The sequence below is a fragment of the Schistocerca piceifrons genome, chromosome 3 (genome assembly GCF_021461385.2).
Source record: "Schistocerca piceifrons isolate TAMUIC-IGC-003096 chromosome 3, iqSchPice1.1, whole genome shotgun sequence".
Classification (NCBI taxonomy): domain Eukaryota; kingdom Metazoa; phylum Arthropoda; class Insecta; order Orthoptera; family Acrididae; genus Schistocerca; species Schistocerca piceifrons.
The window spans coordinates 488,643,671-488,660,406 of record NC_060140.1 but is presented as its reverse complement, the minus strand read 5'-3'; the positions used below and the strand labels follow the sequence as shown (position 1 = coordinate 488,660,406).

General features: G+C 39.9%; 1 protein-coding gene across 1 annotated transcript in view; it reads right to left on the bottom strand.

Moving 5' to 3' along the window:
- LOC124789345 (dynein axonemal assembly factor 11) overlaps positions 1-16,736 on the bottom strand; it is a 230,272-nt gene that overhangs the window by 87,239 nt on the left and 126,297 nt on the right. The window contains exon 5 of the mRNA XM_047256670.1: positions 5,388-5,484. Coding sequence (XP_047112626.1) covers positions 5,388-5,484 — 97 coding nt within the window. The remainder of the gene's footprint in view (positions 1-5,387; positions 5,485-16,736) is intronic.

The window sequence follows — 16,736 nt, the reverse complement described above, 5'->3', positions numbered from 1 at the left end:
TCTGGTGAACTCCAAAAAATTTAGTTTAAAACCAGACTTTTTAATTGAGTCAATAAATGTTGTTGATTCTTTATTGTCATTTGCAGTGTTTATATTAAAATCTGCTGGTAAATGTGATGCATAGTTTCATTCACATCTGGTCCGATATTCTGGAGTAACTATCCTACAGCAATGAATACTTTCAGAATACAAGAGAGAGCTATCAGAATCATGACTGGAAAAAGCATTAAATTTGCATGCAGACCTTTGCTAATGAATTAAATGTACATCATTGCACTGTATGTGCACTTGTAAACATTAAAGTTCATCAAGGAACATGAAATTAGTAAGGAAAACATGTAAAAATTTTAGTTATTCACAATCACTGCACAACACAGAAAGTGAATCCTCACATTATGCATACAAATGTTAACAGAAGTCAAAAAGGAGCCTGCAACAACCAGTGCAATTCTGTGTAGTGTAGTGCATGAGTGTTTGATGCACATGTTGTGCCACAAGAGTTTGATTTCGTGCTGGCAATACAGTTCCTGCGCTGGTCACCAGGACCCATCAGTGCCACACTTGTTTATTCTTTGTGTTTTGCAATACACTTGTTATGTTATCTCTTTGTGTCTCTATTGTTAAAAAACTGTCATTTAGGTTTTCTCTTTGCATAGCTTAGTTAGTTACAGACAAACAGTTAAGCTTATTCTATAGGCTGACTCTTACTCAGAAGATTACAGCAACCAGCCACTTTTTACAATACTATTTATTTATTTAAACAGCGCAATTACCAGTTTCAAACTGAAGGTTCATCTTGAGATGGCTAGTTCATGTTTTAAATTAGATTTCATTTTTTGTTTTCCCACGTGACGAAACTTCCTTGGGGTGATAGTGCTGATGAAGAATCCGCACCATTATATTCCAGTGCAGTTTGCTCATCATCTTGCAGCAGCAAACACTGTATAATGCACTTTTTGTGTGTGTGTGTGTATATATATATATATATATATATATATATATATATATATATATATATATATATAATGGAAGGAAACATTCCACGTGGGAAAAATTCCACGTGGGAAAAAAACCCACTTCCTTTCGTCTTCCCCTCTCCTTACCTCTTTCCTGATGAGGCAACAGTTTGTTGCGAAAGCTTGAATTTTGTGTGTGTGTTTGTGTTTGTTTGTGTGTCTATCGACCTGCCAGCGCTTTTGTTCGGTAAGTCACCAAAAAATATATATATATATATATATATATAAAAAAAAAGAAAGATGATGAAACTTACCAAACAAAAGCGCTGGCAGGTCGATAGACACACAAACACAAACATACACACAAAATTCTAGCTTTCGCAACCAATGGTTGCCTCGTCAGGAAAGAGGGAAGGAGAAGGAAAGACAAAAGGATATGGGTTTTAAGGGAGAGGGTAAGGAGTCATTCCAATCCCGGGAGCGGAAAGACTTACCTTAGGGGGAAAAAAGGACAGGTATACACTCGCACACACACACATATCCATCCACACATATATATATATATATATATATATATATATATATATATATATATATATATATATATATATATATATATATATATATATAAAGAAAGATGATGAAACTTACCATTTTTTCCTTCTCCTTCCCTCTTTCCTGACGAGGCAACCATTGGTTGCGAAAGCTAGAATTTTGTGTGTATGTTTGTGTTTGTTTGTGTGTCTATCGACCTGCCAGCGCTTTTGTTTGGTAAGTTTCATCATCTTTCTTTTTAGATATATTTTTCCCACGTGGAATGTTTCCCTCTATTATATATATATATATATATATATATATATATATATATATATATAATGGAAGGAAACATTCCACGTGGGAAAAATTATATATAAATACAAAGATGAGGTGACTTACCGAACAAAAACGCTGGCAGGTCGATAGACACACAAACAAACACAAACATACACACAAAATTCAAGCTTTCGCAACAAATTGTTGCCTCATCAGGAAAGAGGGAAGGAGAGGGGAAGACGAAAGGAAGTGGGTTTTAAAGGAGAGGGTAAGGAGTCATTCCAATCCCGGGAGCGGAAAGACTTACCTTAGGGGGAAAAAAGGACAGGTATCCCCCTAAGGTAAGTCTTTCCGCTCCCGGGATTGGAATGACTCCTTACCCTCTCCTTTAAAACCCACTTCCTTTCGTCTTCCCCTCTCCTTCCCTCTTTCCTGATGAGGCAACAATTTGTTGCGAAAGCTTGAATTTTGTGTGTATGTTTGTGTTTGTTTGTGTGTCTATCGACCTGCCAGCGTTTTTGTTCGGTAAGTCACCTCATCTTTGTATTTATATATATATATATATATATATATATATATATATATATATATATATATATATATATATATACACACACACACACACACACACACACACATAATGTAAAGCACCACTCACACACTAAGAAGTTTCATCATGAGGTATGTAAGGGTCAACCTGTATTTTGAACACAGCCATGTGCTCAAAATGTTAGTTTTTGACAAAATCACATTAAGCTTATTCTCTCTCTCTCTGGTTCATCATACTTTCATGGTGTACTGTAGCAGCTTGTTGACTGGGAGAATAAAGTTGCTTTTGATCTTTGAAACGTATGGCAATTGTTGGTTGTTGATTTTAATCTAAACAGGCAGACTAACCAACCAGACAGGCCAGACTCAGCACAATGGCCAAAAGCCTATCACATGGGGATAAAACAGTACAAGAAGCTTCCAAGTACTATGAAATCAAAAACCGATATTAAAAAGTTTAATATAAATCAAGGTCATCGTTCCATCTATATGGCAAGAGAATGTTTTGAGAACTTGTAACAGTAATAAATCTTTTAATCCGCACTTTATAAATTAAATACGAAAATCTTAGAAGTTATATTATTTGTGCATGAATTTATTTAACCATAACCCATGGAAGAGAATGTGAAGTGTAGCCTTAGCTTTAAGATGTGCAATATCATACAGTACCCTGCATTGTACATACACCAGTGGACATAAAATAAATAAATAAATAAATAAACGTATCTCATATTTTCACCTGGTAAATGTCAATTAGTGTTAACAGGCAAAGAGTAAGTAAATACACTCATGCTCATAAATTAAGGATAATTGCAGAATGTGGCACTACACAAAACTGGCGCTAATAGCATAGGCACAAAAGAAATACACACAACACAGATCTGTTAGTCCATGGTATTGGTGATAAGTTGAGAAAACCATCCCGAAATATATGTGCTACAAAACGCCACGTTTCCTGCACATGTACCCTGACATCAATATGGGATATGATCACCATGCACACGTACACAGGCTGCACAACAAGTTGGCTTACACTGGATCAGATGGTCGAGCAACTGCTGGGGTATAGCCACCCATTCTTGCACCAGTGCCTGTCAGAGCTCCTGAAGCGTCCTAGGAGTTTGAAGACGTGCAGAGATATGTCGACTGAGAGCATCCCAGATGTGCTCGATGGGGTTTAGCTCTGGAGAACAGGCAGGCCACCCCATTCACCTGACATCTTCTGTTTCAAGGTACTCCTCCATGATGGCAGCTCAGTGGGGCCATATGTTATCATCCATCAGGAGGAAGGTGGGACCCACTGCACCCCTGAAAAGGCAGACATACTGGTGCAAAATGACGTCCCAATACACCTGACCTGTTACAGTTCCTCTGTCAAAGACATGCAGGGGTGTACATGACCAATCATAATCCCACCCCACACCATCAAACCACGACCTCCATACAGGTCCCATTCAAGGACATTAAAGGGTTGGTATCTGGTTCCTGGTTTACGCCAGGTGAAAACCCTGCGAGAATCACTGTTCAGACTATACCTGGACTCGTCTGTGAACATAACCTGGGACTGCTGTTCCAATGACCATGTACTGTGTTCCTGACACAAGGCTTTACAGGCTCTCCTGTGACCAGGGGTCAGTGGAATGCACCTTGCAGGTCCCCAGGCGAAAAAAACCATGTCTGTTAAGTCATCTGTAGACTGTGTGTCTGGAGACAACTGTTCCAGTGGCTGCGGTAAGGTCCTGAGCAAGGCTACCTGCAGTACTCCGTGGCTGTCTGCGGGCACTGATGGTGAGATATCGGCTTTCTTGTGGTGTTGTACACTGTGGACGTCCTGTACTGTAGCACCTGGACACATTTCCTGTCTGCTGGGATCGTAGCCATAATCTTGAGATCACACTTTGTGGCATACAGAGGGCTCGTGCTACGACCTGCTGTGTTTGACTAGCTTCCAGTTACCCTAGTATTCTACCCCTCACAACGTCATCAATATGTGTTCTTTTAGTCATTTTCAACACACAGTCATCATTAGCATGTCTGAAAACTTCTGCACATTTACTCGCTGCACCATACTCTGATGTGCACCAACACACCTCTGCATATGTGGACTGCTGCCAGCACCTCCGTGCGACGACCGCAGGTCAAATACACTGCATGGTCATACCCTGAGGTGATTTAAACCCGCAAACTGCCCACCAGAGCTTTGTTTCACCATGTATCAGCATTATCCTTCATTTATGAGCATGAGTGTAAAATAAATGGAATACATTTCATCTCAATCACACACCTTGTTAATGTTATTTGTAAATAATGGAAGGATTAAAGGTAAATGAACATTTATAAAGATAAACCTTACGAATGACTATTTAGCATCTTTCCTGGCCAGAAAAGGCCTTTTATTGTGTACAACATAAAATGTTAGTTGGTCTCATGAACTGACATATGGCAGGAGAGTGGTGTCTGACCACATGCCCCTCCATATCCGCATCCAGTGATGCCTGAGAGCTGAGGATGACACAGCGGTCGGCCAGTACCGTTGGGCCTTCAGGCCTGTTCGGGCAGAGTTTCGTTTAGTTTATAAAATGTTAGTAGGAAAACTCTTATGGTATCAGTAACTGAGATGAAACAATCATTAAGTGAACATACTTTCATTTGTACTTGCATTTTTACGATACAGAACTCATCTCATTTGTGCACTAGTTATATTAGAGTTTCATGGCCTCTGAATCTAAATGTCTGCCTAAATCTGTTCTATTTGCTTCTCTGGCTACCATAAAAACAGTGTATTACACCTAAGTTACATCTAGTTTAAGACATCTTCATCTTCAAGAAACATATATTTCTTGATCATCTAGAGATGAATATCCAAATCCGAAAACCAGAATATTGTACAGCTCACCAAGTAAAGAAATGAATTTTTCACAGACTTGTCATATTTACTGGTGTAAGTGGTTTTATAGAATTAATAATTTATAGAATTTAAAGAAAATTATTACCATTTAAAAATAAATGCAATAGTAATGAATTAGAATATTGTTCCATTATTTTATTTACAGATCAAATATATCTTACTGTTTGACCTTCTCTGGATCTTCATAACATTCAGGTTGAGACCACTGATGATCTTTTGCTTTCAGCTCGTTATCTTGCTTCTGCTTCTCTCTTTTTTCTGTAATTCAACATATCTATTTTACAGTTCTGAGGAATGAGGAAGCATAAAAAATTTTCTTTCTCATCTACATGCATTTTATATAAAAAGGAGTCACAAATAACCAAAGTCATTTAACAGATTAGAAATGTGTTACTGGGTGAACTCCAAATGTTATTCTAATGTTTATTCATCTTTATGACAGTCTTCATCATTTTCACAATCCTTTGTGTGACAGTTTAGTTTTAGCCTTTGTTGGGTTTTAGCCTAAGGCACAAAATGCATGTTCTAGTCTACAATCGGCTGCACTACAAAAGAAATATGAAGATTATTCTATTTACTATGATATGCTCACTATGGCATTTCTGGAATGCAGTGTAGTTTGCTTTCACCTCTCCCTGTGCCTTGGCCTGAAAAATAAGAAGAGTACACAAACAGCACACAGGGTATAAACAATTTTTATGGTCAAAACCTGCGCAAATATACCTGCAAAATCCGCATAAAATGGACAGAACAAAAGGCTATAACAAACAAAAAGAATGTCAGGCCATTCCAGTCATGACCAACAAGGAAGATCCGGCAGAAAAATAGTGAATGAGCCTTGCTTCTCCTCTGTCTGCTAATGATTGGTGGTTTCAACAGAGTTTACAATAATAATAATAATAGTAATAATAATAATAATATTTTTCCAACAGACTGAAAATTCACTGCAGGACGGAACAGAACTGAAAATGCAACTACCCCATCCTAGAAGACATTTCAAAAATCTAATTTACCAATCCTTTTCGTAGAATCTCTCTTGGCAAAATGATCAAACAGCCCCTGGGATAAAAACACCATAATTATGACAACTTACAGATAAAACTAACAAAAAGATAGTGGTTACTGTACTTGCACCACGGCTTACGACATTACTCTCTTGTGTAGACGCTGCTTCAGAAGTTCTCACTGCAGCCGGCTAGAGCACCCTGGATCTCGATTTTGTCAATGGCCCTCTGTATAATGGCACTGGCAGATCCTTGCATTCTGATCATGTTGTTACATCCTCTGCACTCTGACGACCACCAAAGGTAGCCCCTCCCATCAAAGTTTCATGACTGCCCAAGTGAGTCTTAAGTTTTCTTGAATTTCATCTACATCTACATGATTACATAATTACTCTGTTATTCACAATAAAGTGCTTGGCAGAGGGTTCAATGAACCACCTTCAAGCTGTCTCTCTACCATTCCACTCTCAAATGGCATGCAGCAAAAACAAGCACTTACATTTTTCTGTGTGAGCCCTGATTTCTCTTATTTTATCATGATGATCATTTCTCCCTATTTAGGTGGGTGCCAACACAATGTTTTCACAATCAGAGGAGAAAACTGGTGATTGAAATTTCATGAGAAGATCCCGTCACCACGAAAAACACCTTTGTTTTAATGATTGCCACTCCAATTCACATATCATGTCTGTGGCACTATCTCCCCTATTTTGTGATAATACAAAACACGCTGCCCTTCTTTGCACTTTTTCAATGTCATCTGTCAGTCCCACCTGATGTGGATCCCACACTGCACAGCAATATTCCAGAATAGGGTGTACAAGCGTGGTGTAAGCAGTCTCTCTAGTAGACCTGTTGCACCTAAGTGTTCTGCCAATGAATCGCCTTCTTTGGTTTACTCTACCCACAAAATTATCTATATGATTGTTCCAATTTAGGTTATTTGTAACTGTAATCCCTAAGTATTTCGTTGAATTTACAGCCTTCACACTTGTGTGACTTATCGCGTTATCGAAATTTGGTGGATTTCTTTTAGTACTTATGTGAATAACTTCACATTTTCTTTATTCAGGGTCAACTGCCACTTCTCACACCACACAGATATCTCATTTAAATCATTTTGCAATTCGTTTTGGACATCCGATGACTTTACAAGACGGTAAATGACAGCATCATCTGCAAACAATCTAAGATGGCTACTAACATTGTCTCCTATATCATTAATATAGGTCAGAAATAACATAGGGCCTATAGCAGTTCCTTGGGGAATGCTGGATATTACTTCTGCTTTACTCAATGACTTTCCATCTATTATTACAAACTGTGACCTTTCTGACAGGAAATCACAAATCCAGTCACACAACTGAGGCGATAGTCCGTAGGCGCACGGTTTGGTTAGAAGATGCTTGTGAGGAACGGTGTCGAAATCCTTCTGGAAATCTAAAAATATGGAATCAATTTGACACCCCCTGTTGATAGCACTCATTACTTCATGAGTATAAAGAGCTAGTTGTGTTTCGCAAGAATGATATTTTCTGAATCTGTGCTGACTCTGTGTCAATAAATCGTTTTCTTTGATATACTTCATAATGTTTGAATATAGTATATGTTCCAAAACCCTGCTGCAAATCAATGTTAGTGATATAAGCCTGTAATTCAACAGCTTACTCCTACTTCCCTTTTTGGGTATTGGTGTGACTTGAGCAATTTTCCAGTCTTTAGATATGGATCTTCCTGTGAGCGAGTGGTTGTATATAATTGCCAAACATGTAGCTATTGTATCAACATACTCTGAGAGGAACCTGACTGGTATATAATCTGGACCAGAAGCCTTGCATTTATTAAGTGATTTAAGTTGCTTTGCGACACTGATGATATCTACTTCTGTGTTTCTCATTTTGGCAGTTGTTCTTGATTGGAATTCAGGAATATTTACTTTGTCTTCTTTGGTGAAGGAGTTTCGGGAAACCATGTTTAATAACTCTGCTGCAGCGGCACTGTCATCAGTGACTTCACTTTTGTTATCGCACACTGGTGCTATTGATTGCGCCTTGCCCCTGGTGCGCTTTATGTATGACCAGAATCTCTTTGGGTTTTCTGCCAGGTTTTGAGACAGAGTTTCATTATGGAAATTATTAAAAGCATCTCATGTTGAAGTACATACTATATTTCAAACTTCTGTTAAATTTTGCCAGTCTTGGGGATTTTGCATTCTTTTAAATTTGGCATCCTTTTTTCACTGCTTCTGCAACAGCGATCTGACCCGTTTTGTGTACCATGGGGGATCAGTACCATCACTTATTAATTTATGTGGTATATATCTCTCAACTGCTGTCAATACTATTTCTTTGAAATAATTCCACAACTTTTCTATGCTTACATGACCAGACTGGAAGGGGTGAAGACTGTCTCTTAAAATGGCATTAAGAGCATTTTTGTCAGCTTTTTTAAATAGATATACTTTGTGTTTCTTTTTGATTGTAGGTATTACAGCATTCAGCCTAGCAGCAACTGCCTCGTGGTTACTAATCCCTGTATTCATCACAATACTCACTATTTGTCCAGGATTATTTGTTGCTAAGAGGTCAAGTATGCTTTCAAAATCATTTATGCTTTGAGTGGGTTCATGAACTAATTGTTCAAAATAATTTTCTAAGAAAGCATTCAGCACAATTTTGGATGATGTTTTATGCCTGCCGCCAGCTTTAAACATATAATTTTTCCAGCATATCAAGGGTAGATTGAAGTCACCACCGACTATAACTGTATGAGTGGGGTACCTATTTGAAATGAGACTCAAGTTTTCTTTGAACTGTTCAGCAACTAAATCTTCTGAGTCAGGGGGTCGATAAAATTAATAGTTTAGTCCGATTTTCAAGTATAGCCTCTACCCATACTATTTCACAGGAGCTATCTACTTCAATTTCGGTATGAGGCAAACTACTTCTGACAGCAATAAATACTCCACCACCAACTGTATTTTATCTATCTTTTCTGAACACTGTTAGTTCTAGTGAAAAAATGTCAGCTGAACTTATTTCCAGCTTTAGCCAGCTTCCTGTACCTATAACTATTTGAGCTTCAGTGCTTTCTATTATGGCTTGGAGCTCTGGTTCTTTCCCAACACAGCTATGACAATTTACAACTACAATACTGATCGTTTCTGCAACTAACTTACTGTGTTTTACCTGTCCCCTTTTAGACAGATGCCCTTTCTGTGGTTCCCTGAGACCCTCTAACCTAAAAAACCGCCGAGTTCCTTCCACACAGCACCCGCTACCCATGTAGCTGCTTCCTGTGTGTAGTGGACTCCTGACCTATTAAGCGGACCCCGGAAACCCACCACCCGATGGTGCAAGTCAAGGAATCTGCAGCCTACATGGTCACAAAACCACCTGAGCCTCTGATTCAGACCCTCCATTCGGCTCCACACCAAAGGACTACAGTTGGTTTTATCGACAATGCTGCAGATGGTGAGCTCCGCCTTAATCTTGCAAGCAAGACTGGCTGTCTTTATCATTTCCACTAGCCGCCTGAAACCAGAGAGAATCTCCTCTGATCCAAAGTGACATACCTGCAGTTGGCTGCACCCTGTACTCTTCATGGCATCCAGAAGCATCCTTTCACATCTGTAATGACTCCCCCTGGTATGCACTCAGAGTGCACACTGGCTTCCTTCCCCTCCTTGGCAGCCATGTTCCTAAGGGGCCCAATTATGCGCCTCACATTGGAGCTCACAACTACCAGCAAACCCACCCTCTGTGAATGCCCAGACCTTGTGGGTCGAGGAGCTTCCTCTGGAACAGGGTGGACAACTGCATCCAGCTCAGAGACATTGTCAGCCACAGATAATAGCCGAAACCTGTTCGTCAAATGAACCGGGGAGGCCTACAATCGGTCCCTTGGAAAGTTTTTCGCTGCCTAGCAGACTTCGGAATGATCTCCCAATCAACCATGGGTGAGGAATCAACCTCAGTGCAGGCAGTACCTGGAGTGGGCACAGCAGTGGACTGATCGGGGGACACGTGATACATGCTCGACGTCCCTCGCTTCCCCGCATCTGATCCCCACAGTTTTCAGTCCACTCGTCAATCTTTGCACTTTTGTCTTCTTAATGAAGGGTCATAACAACTTGAGGTCATATGTGATGTCCAACGAGCAACAAAGGATACAATATGGCCCAAACTAGTGCTTTAGAAACCTTTCTGATAGTCCTACTTTACAAACAGGCATAAAAAGCCCAGCAAAGTTGAAATGGGGGCAGTGTATTCATTGTCATTTTGGCATCGCCATCATGGAGCAGGAAGAATAATGGGAAGCCTGTAGTGTATCATTTCGCTGTGTTGCATGCAAATGTCACAAGAGATAGTATTGCTTCTCACTCTCTCTGTTCAACATCAATGTACATCAAGAGCTTTCCACAACAGTCTTATTAAAGCATTGTGTGAGGCCATTTGGCTGTGGATGACAGGCAGGTTGTGATTGGTGTTGGTGATGTCACAAAGTGAAATAAATTCTGATACTTGTCTCATTTGGAAAACTTTCCCATGATCAGAGACACACAAGGTGCTCCATGCTTCAAAATGATGTCTTCTGCAAGAGACTTTGCCATCTCCAGAGCTTCATTATTTCGCACAGCTTTAATGACAGCACAGTGGGCGAAGTGGTCAGTGCAGACTATTATCCATTGATTCCCATTTGTCAACATGAAAAACCTCCCTAAGAGACTGATTCCAGTTAGGTGGAACGGTGCTCTGCAGGCAAGATTGTTACCAAATACACCGGAGGTAACTGTGGCACATGCTTCCATCCCTTGCATTCCTTACAATGGCTAACATAGTATGTAATGGATTAGTAAAGACCTGGTCAGTGATACCTGTGTCTGAGCCTGCCTAGAGTCTTTGCAAATCCCAGGTAACCAGATGTTGGAGTGTTGTGGAAATATTTCAGGATAGCTAGCCATAGACGAGCTGGAATGATGAGCAACCATTTCCATCCCATTGGCTCATGGTTCCTCTTGTACAATGCTCCATTAATTAAATGGAATTATTCTTTGGTTGGGACCAGGAAAGATCTTTCTTATGCCTTATTCCACGATAATTTGGCTTCTCCTTGGAGTAGTTCTTGCAATGGATGTACCTTGGTGCAGAAGTCCTTTACGAATCAATGGTAAAATGAGCACATTCTGAAAAAAATTTGTCACATCATGAATATGTCAAGGAGGTAGAAAATCTGTGACTGCTCTTACTTTCTCTGAATTGAGCCCGATTCCATCGCCATTCACTAGGTGCCCCTATATTTTTATTTCTTGGGTGACAAAGAGGCACAATTTTGGATTCAGGTAGAGATTTACCGTCTGAACACAATTTTCAAATGGCTTAGATGTTCTTCAAACATCTTTGGAGAAACAGCAATGTAATCCATATACAAAAGATGCAGCAACCATTTAAGGAGACAAACTGGGTGTCTGTCATATGTTTGGAGGTGGCTGGAGTGATACAAAATCGAAACAGCATAACGTCAAACTCCTACAGGCCATCAGGAATTATGAAGGCAGTCTTTTACTGGTCAGCCTCATCAACATCAATTCAACAGCAGTCTGCCTGCATTTCCGTACCCGAGAAATACTTTGTTCCTGCCAAGTAGTCTAATGTGGTATTACTGGACAGAGACAGGTACACATCTTTTTTCATGATTTTGTCTAGTCATCAGCAGTCAATGCAGAAATGGCATGTGCCATCCTTCTCCTTCACAAGAACCACAGAAGAGGATCAAGGACTCTCTGCAGATTCAATAATGTCATTTTGCAGCATCTTCTCTACTTCTTCTCAGCATCTTCTCTACTTCCTCTCAGATTATCCATAGTTCAGCTGGCGACACTATATATCAGTGATGACTAATTGGTGAATGACCCTGTGTTGATATGGTGTTTTAGCATAGGCCACTTGGTCTGTCCTTACTCCACTCCTGATTTGAATGTATCCAAAAACTGGCACAGAATGGCTATCACTTGCTGACATTATTTCTCTGTCAGACCAGATCCTATTGGCAGCTCAATAGTAGCTCCTCCCTGTGTTGTCTTTAGTGGTAGTGAAGCCTGATTTTCCACTGATGACAATAACAAGGGGACCATTCAGACCTGTTAATCACAGATTCCTATGAGTCTTAGCTATGGTGCAGAGCAGGGCGAGACATGGCTTCAAATACCATTTCTCTAAATTTTCTCAATAGCATTCCTCAAAAAGAATGCCTCCTCCCTTCCAGGGAGTGCCATTTGAGCTCCTGGAACATCTCCATAATATTTGCATGTTGACAAAACCCACCATTAACAAATCTATCAGCTCCAATATCTTCCTTTAATTTGACTTGCTGGAGGTCCTAAACACTTGAGCAGTACCTAAGAACGAGTAGCACTAGTGTTCTATATGTGGTCTCCTTTTCAAATGAACCACACTTTCCTAAAACTCTCCCAATAAACTGAAGTTGACCATTCACCCTTCTCACTACAGTCTCTACAGGCTCATTCCATTTCATATTGCTTTACAATTTTACACCTAAATATTTAATTGATCTGGTTATGTCAAGGAGCATACTATTAACACTGTATTCAATCATTATGTGATTGTAACACATCTGAATTAACATAAATTCTTCTACATTTAGAGTTAGCTGCCATTATCACAGCAACCAGAATTGTTGTCAAAGTCATCTTGTCTCTTCCTACAGTCACTCAATGACAACACCTTTCTGTACACCACAGCATCATCAGCAAACAGCAGCAGATTGCTCTTCACCCTGTCCATCAGATAATGTATGTATGTTTACAAAGAATAAGCCATAGATCATTTATGACCCTATCCCACTTCCCTGGGGCATTCATGATGATACCCTTGTCTCTGATGAACATTCACCATTGAGGACAACCTACTGCATCCTATTACTTAATAAGCTTTGAGCTACTCACATATCTGGAAAAACTACTCTGTATGCTCGTACCTTCATTAACAGTTACAGTGGGGCACCACATCAAACTCTTTACAGAAATCTAGGAATATGGAATCTGCCTGTTCCCCTTCAACCATGGCTTGTAAAATATCATGCGATGAAAGGGCAAGCTGAGTTTCACATGAGCAGTGCTTTCTAAAACAGTGCTGATTCTTGGGAATAATCTTTTTCATCACTACAAAATTTATTATATTTGAAATCAGAATATGTTCAAGAATTTTGCAGCAAACTGATGTTAAGAATACTGGTCTGCAATTTTGACTGTCAGTTATTTTACCATTTTTATGTACAAGAGTCACCTGCACTCTTTCCCAGTCATCTGGGACTTTGTGCCAGTTGAGAGATTCACAATAAATGCAATCTAAGAAAGTGGCACATGCCACAGACTACTCTTTGTAAAACTGAATTGGTATTCTATACAGACCTGGAAACTTACTTGTTTTCAACTCTTTCAGTTGCTTCTCGATACCAGGGATTCCTATTACTACGTCCTCCACATGGAAGTTCGTGACAGTCAAATGACGGTATGTCATTCACAGTCACACTCAAAATTGATCTCATTAGGGACAATACATTTGTCAGCTGCAATGAACACTCTGCCTCCTATGGTGTCTAATCTGTCTTCCTGATATACATTTCATGACTCACTAAATATTTCAGAGCTTTCTACTTTGGGTTTCAGCCAGCTCTTGGTCCTAGAAATAATTTGAGTGTGGCCAGTTTCCTGGAGGGCAGTAAAACCAGGAACTTTCTTATGAATATTTTGACAATTTACTGATAATATTTTGGGTCGTCGAAATGTCTTTACTCTGAATGCAGCCCAATTTCGCTAGCAGCATGTCAACTGGTGAGTGTGCATCAGATTACTTCAAACCAATGCTTCACCTAAAAAAACTCCATGTGCACTCCACAAGCACTCTGCTACCCGAGCAGCTGCTTCCTTTGTGTAGTACACCCTTGACCTGTCTAGGGGAGTTCTACAAATCTCCACCTGATAACGCAGGTCCAGAAAACTGCAGCCACAGCCATCAAAGAGTGGACAAAGCATTTGGTTGAGACCCTGATCAGTACTGAGAACAACGCTGCAAATTATGAGCTCTGCTTGCACCCCGTCTGCAAGGCTAGCAGCCTTCATAACTTCTGCCAGCCACCTGTGTGAATTGAGGATGTCCTAAGAACCCAAGTGACAGGTGTTATTGGTGCTGATGTGAGCCACAACTTGCAGATGATTGCACCCTGCATGACGATAGCCGCAGGCAAGACCTCCTCCATATCTCGACTGAGGCCCCTCTCGGAATACATACTAAGTGCACACTGGCTTCCTTCCCAGTCCTGAACTAGTTTGCTAAGATGCTCCATAACATGCCTAACATTGGAGCTCCAAGCAAATAGCAAATCCTTCCTCCGTGTGCCTCCTAGCATGCTGCAGTAGGAGTGGCCTCCACACTGGCCCTCCACCTAGAGCACCACAAATGTGTTACCACCCGCCTCTTACCCTGCAGCGATAGCAGATTCCCTGTGTCTTGTCCACTGGAAGCTGCCTCAGCTGCAGAGCCTGTGGGTGAAACAAGTCACACCTGAGGTGTCCCATGCAAAACACCACTTGCTCTGCCACCACTAAATGCCAAAGCAGAAGCCTGAGGGCCATAGCTAAATTGCCTTCAGCTGTTTGAAAACTGTGGTCAGCTCCTCCCGCACCCATGCGGAGCATGCACACATCCTGCCCATCCCAGCACCACTAAGAAAACACAGAAAATACTAAATATGTAACTTGCTGTTCTGCTCACGTTTTGCAGGTGATCATTGAACCTGACTACAAAAGACCACAGCTGGCAAGCCTCTGTTGGAGCTTGAATGTCTTTGATTTTTTTTCCCATTATTGTCATGTTGTTAGTTGTATGTGGCAGGAAGTAATGATATGTTGCCTGACACTTCTTGGAACAGCCACCCTTCAATTTAATAGTAAACCTCTCCATGATACACAACATCTCTATTATAATGTCTGCCACTGAAGATTTATGAGCATCTGTGTGATAATCTCAAACTTACTAAACAACATAACGAAACATTTCACTCTTGGACTTTATCTCCCCTGTTGATTCTGCCTGGTGAGGGTCCCGGATTGACAAGAAATACTCAAGAATTAGCTGAATAAAAGATTCATAAGCTACTTCATCCAAGGATGAATAACATTTTCTTACAATTCTCAGCACAAATCTTGGTTTGGCATTGTTTTTCCAAGAACTAATTTTATGTGCTTATTCCACTTTAAGTTGCTTTGGATGCATAGCCCTACATATTTTACAGTGGTTACTGTTTCTCGTGATTGCTCACTGGCCATGCAACTGAACAAAGATCGTCTTACTGCCTATTTGTGCACAATTTATTTCTGGTGATAGTCTACTTCCAGTCCTTGTAAAAGTCATAACATGCAAAGCATAAAACAAATTTCACAATTCTACAATAGATTGATATCAGAAATATAAGCACCTTTCTGAAAACAAGTATGTCCTGAGCCTTTTTCCAATCATTTCGAGCCCTTCACTGTGCCATAAATCTATGATGAAATGCTGCTGGAAATCTACATATAATTTTGCAAGCATACCATGATGTCTAGCTGTCTTCCCTCCACTGAGTGATTTTTTTTTCTTTACCTTCCTGTCATCAGTTATCTCAGTAGCTATCATTTTGGCATTAGTGTAACATCTGAAAATAGGAACTGCAATACAGTTTTCCACAAGGAAACATTTTCAGAAGTTCTGTATTTCAGCCTTTCAATGAAATATTCTATTATGGTGTCAGTAAAATCATTGACTACAAGAGCATTTATGAAGTTGACACAGAACCGATCCAGTTTCAAGTTTATTAACAATGTGAGGAACATGCTAGCATTTAAAATCTAATTACCAGAGTCCAGATAAAAAAATAAGTCCTGGAATGTTATTAACTAAAGGTAACACCGCTTTTAGCCTTGTTTCACAAACTTTATTTCTTTTGCTTTTCTTAGGTTTCAGTGAAGCATAAACCCATTTTATGGTGCATAACTGATCCTTTATCTCTACGAAATTTCCCTGTCACGACAAATAATTCAGATAAATACCATCCAGTAGGCATCCAGAAGGTCCATACCAACCTATTGAGTGATCATCAAGTACCATGATCTATTGCTTTATAAAAACATTTCTCCACTGCTTATAGACCAATATAGCATTGTTTGTGTATTTGTAAGCAACATTGTGTGTTATTATCATAATTAATGCTACTTAGGAACAACATAACCGAGATAATAAAGAATTTTCACTCTCCTTTGTACATGAGCTGCTGCCTATCTGCTGTACCTGAGCTGTGAGTTTAATCATTTGCAATAGTTGGCAAGACTGTTCGACAAGTGGTTCAGACAGCACATGTTAGAGTTCAGCAGTACCCATTGGTTAATTTTTTGCGGTTACTAAAGTGATGAACATGTTCAATGATTTCCATTTTACAGTAATATTGCTAATA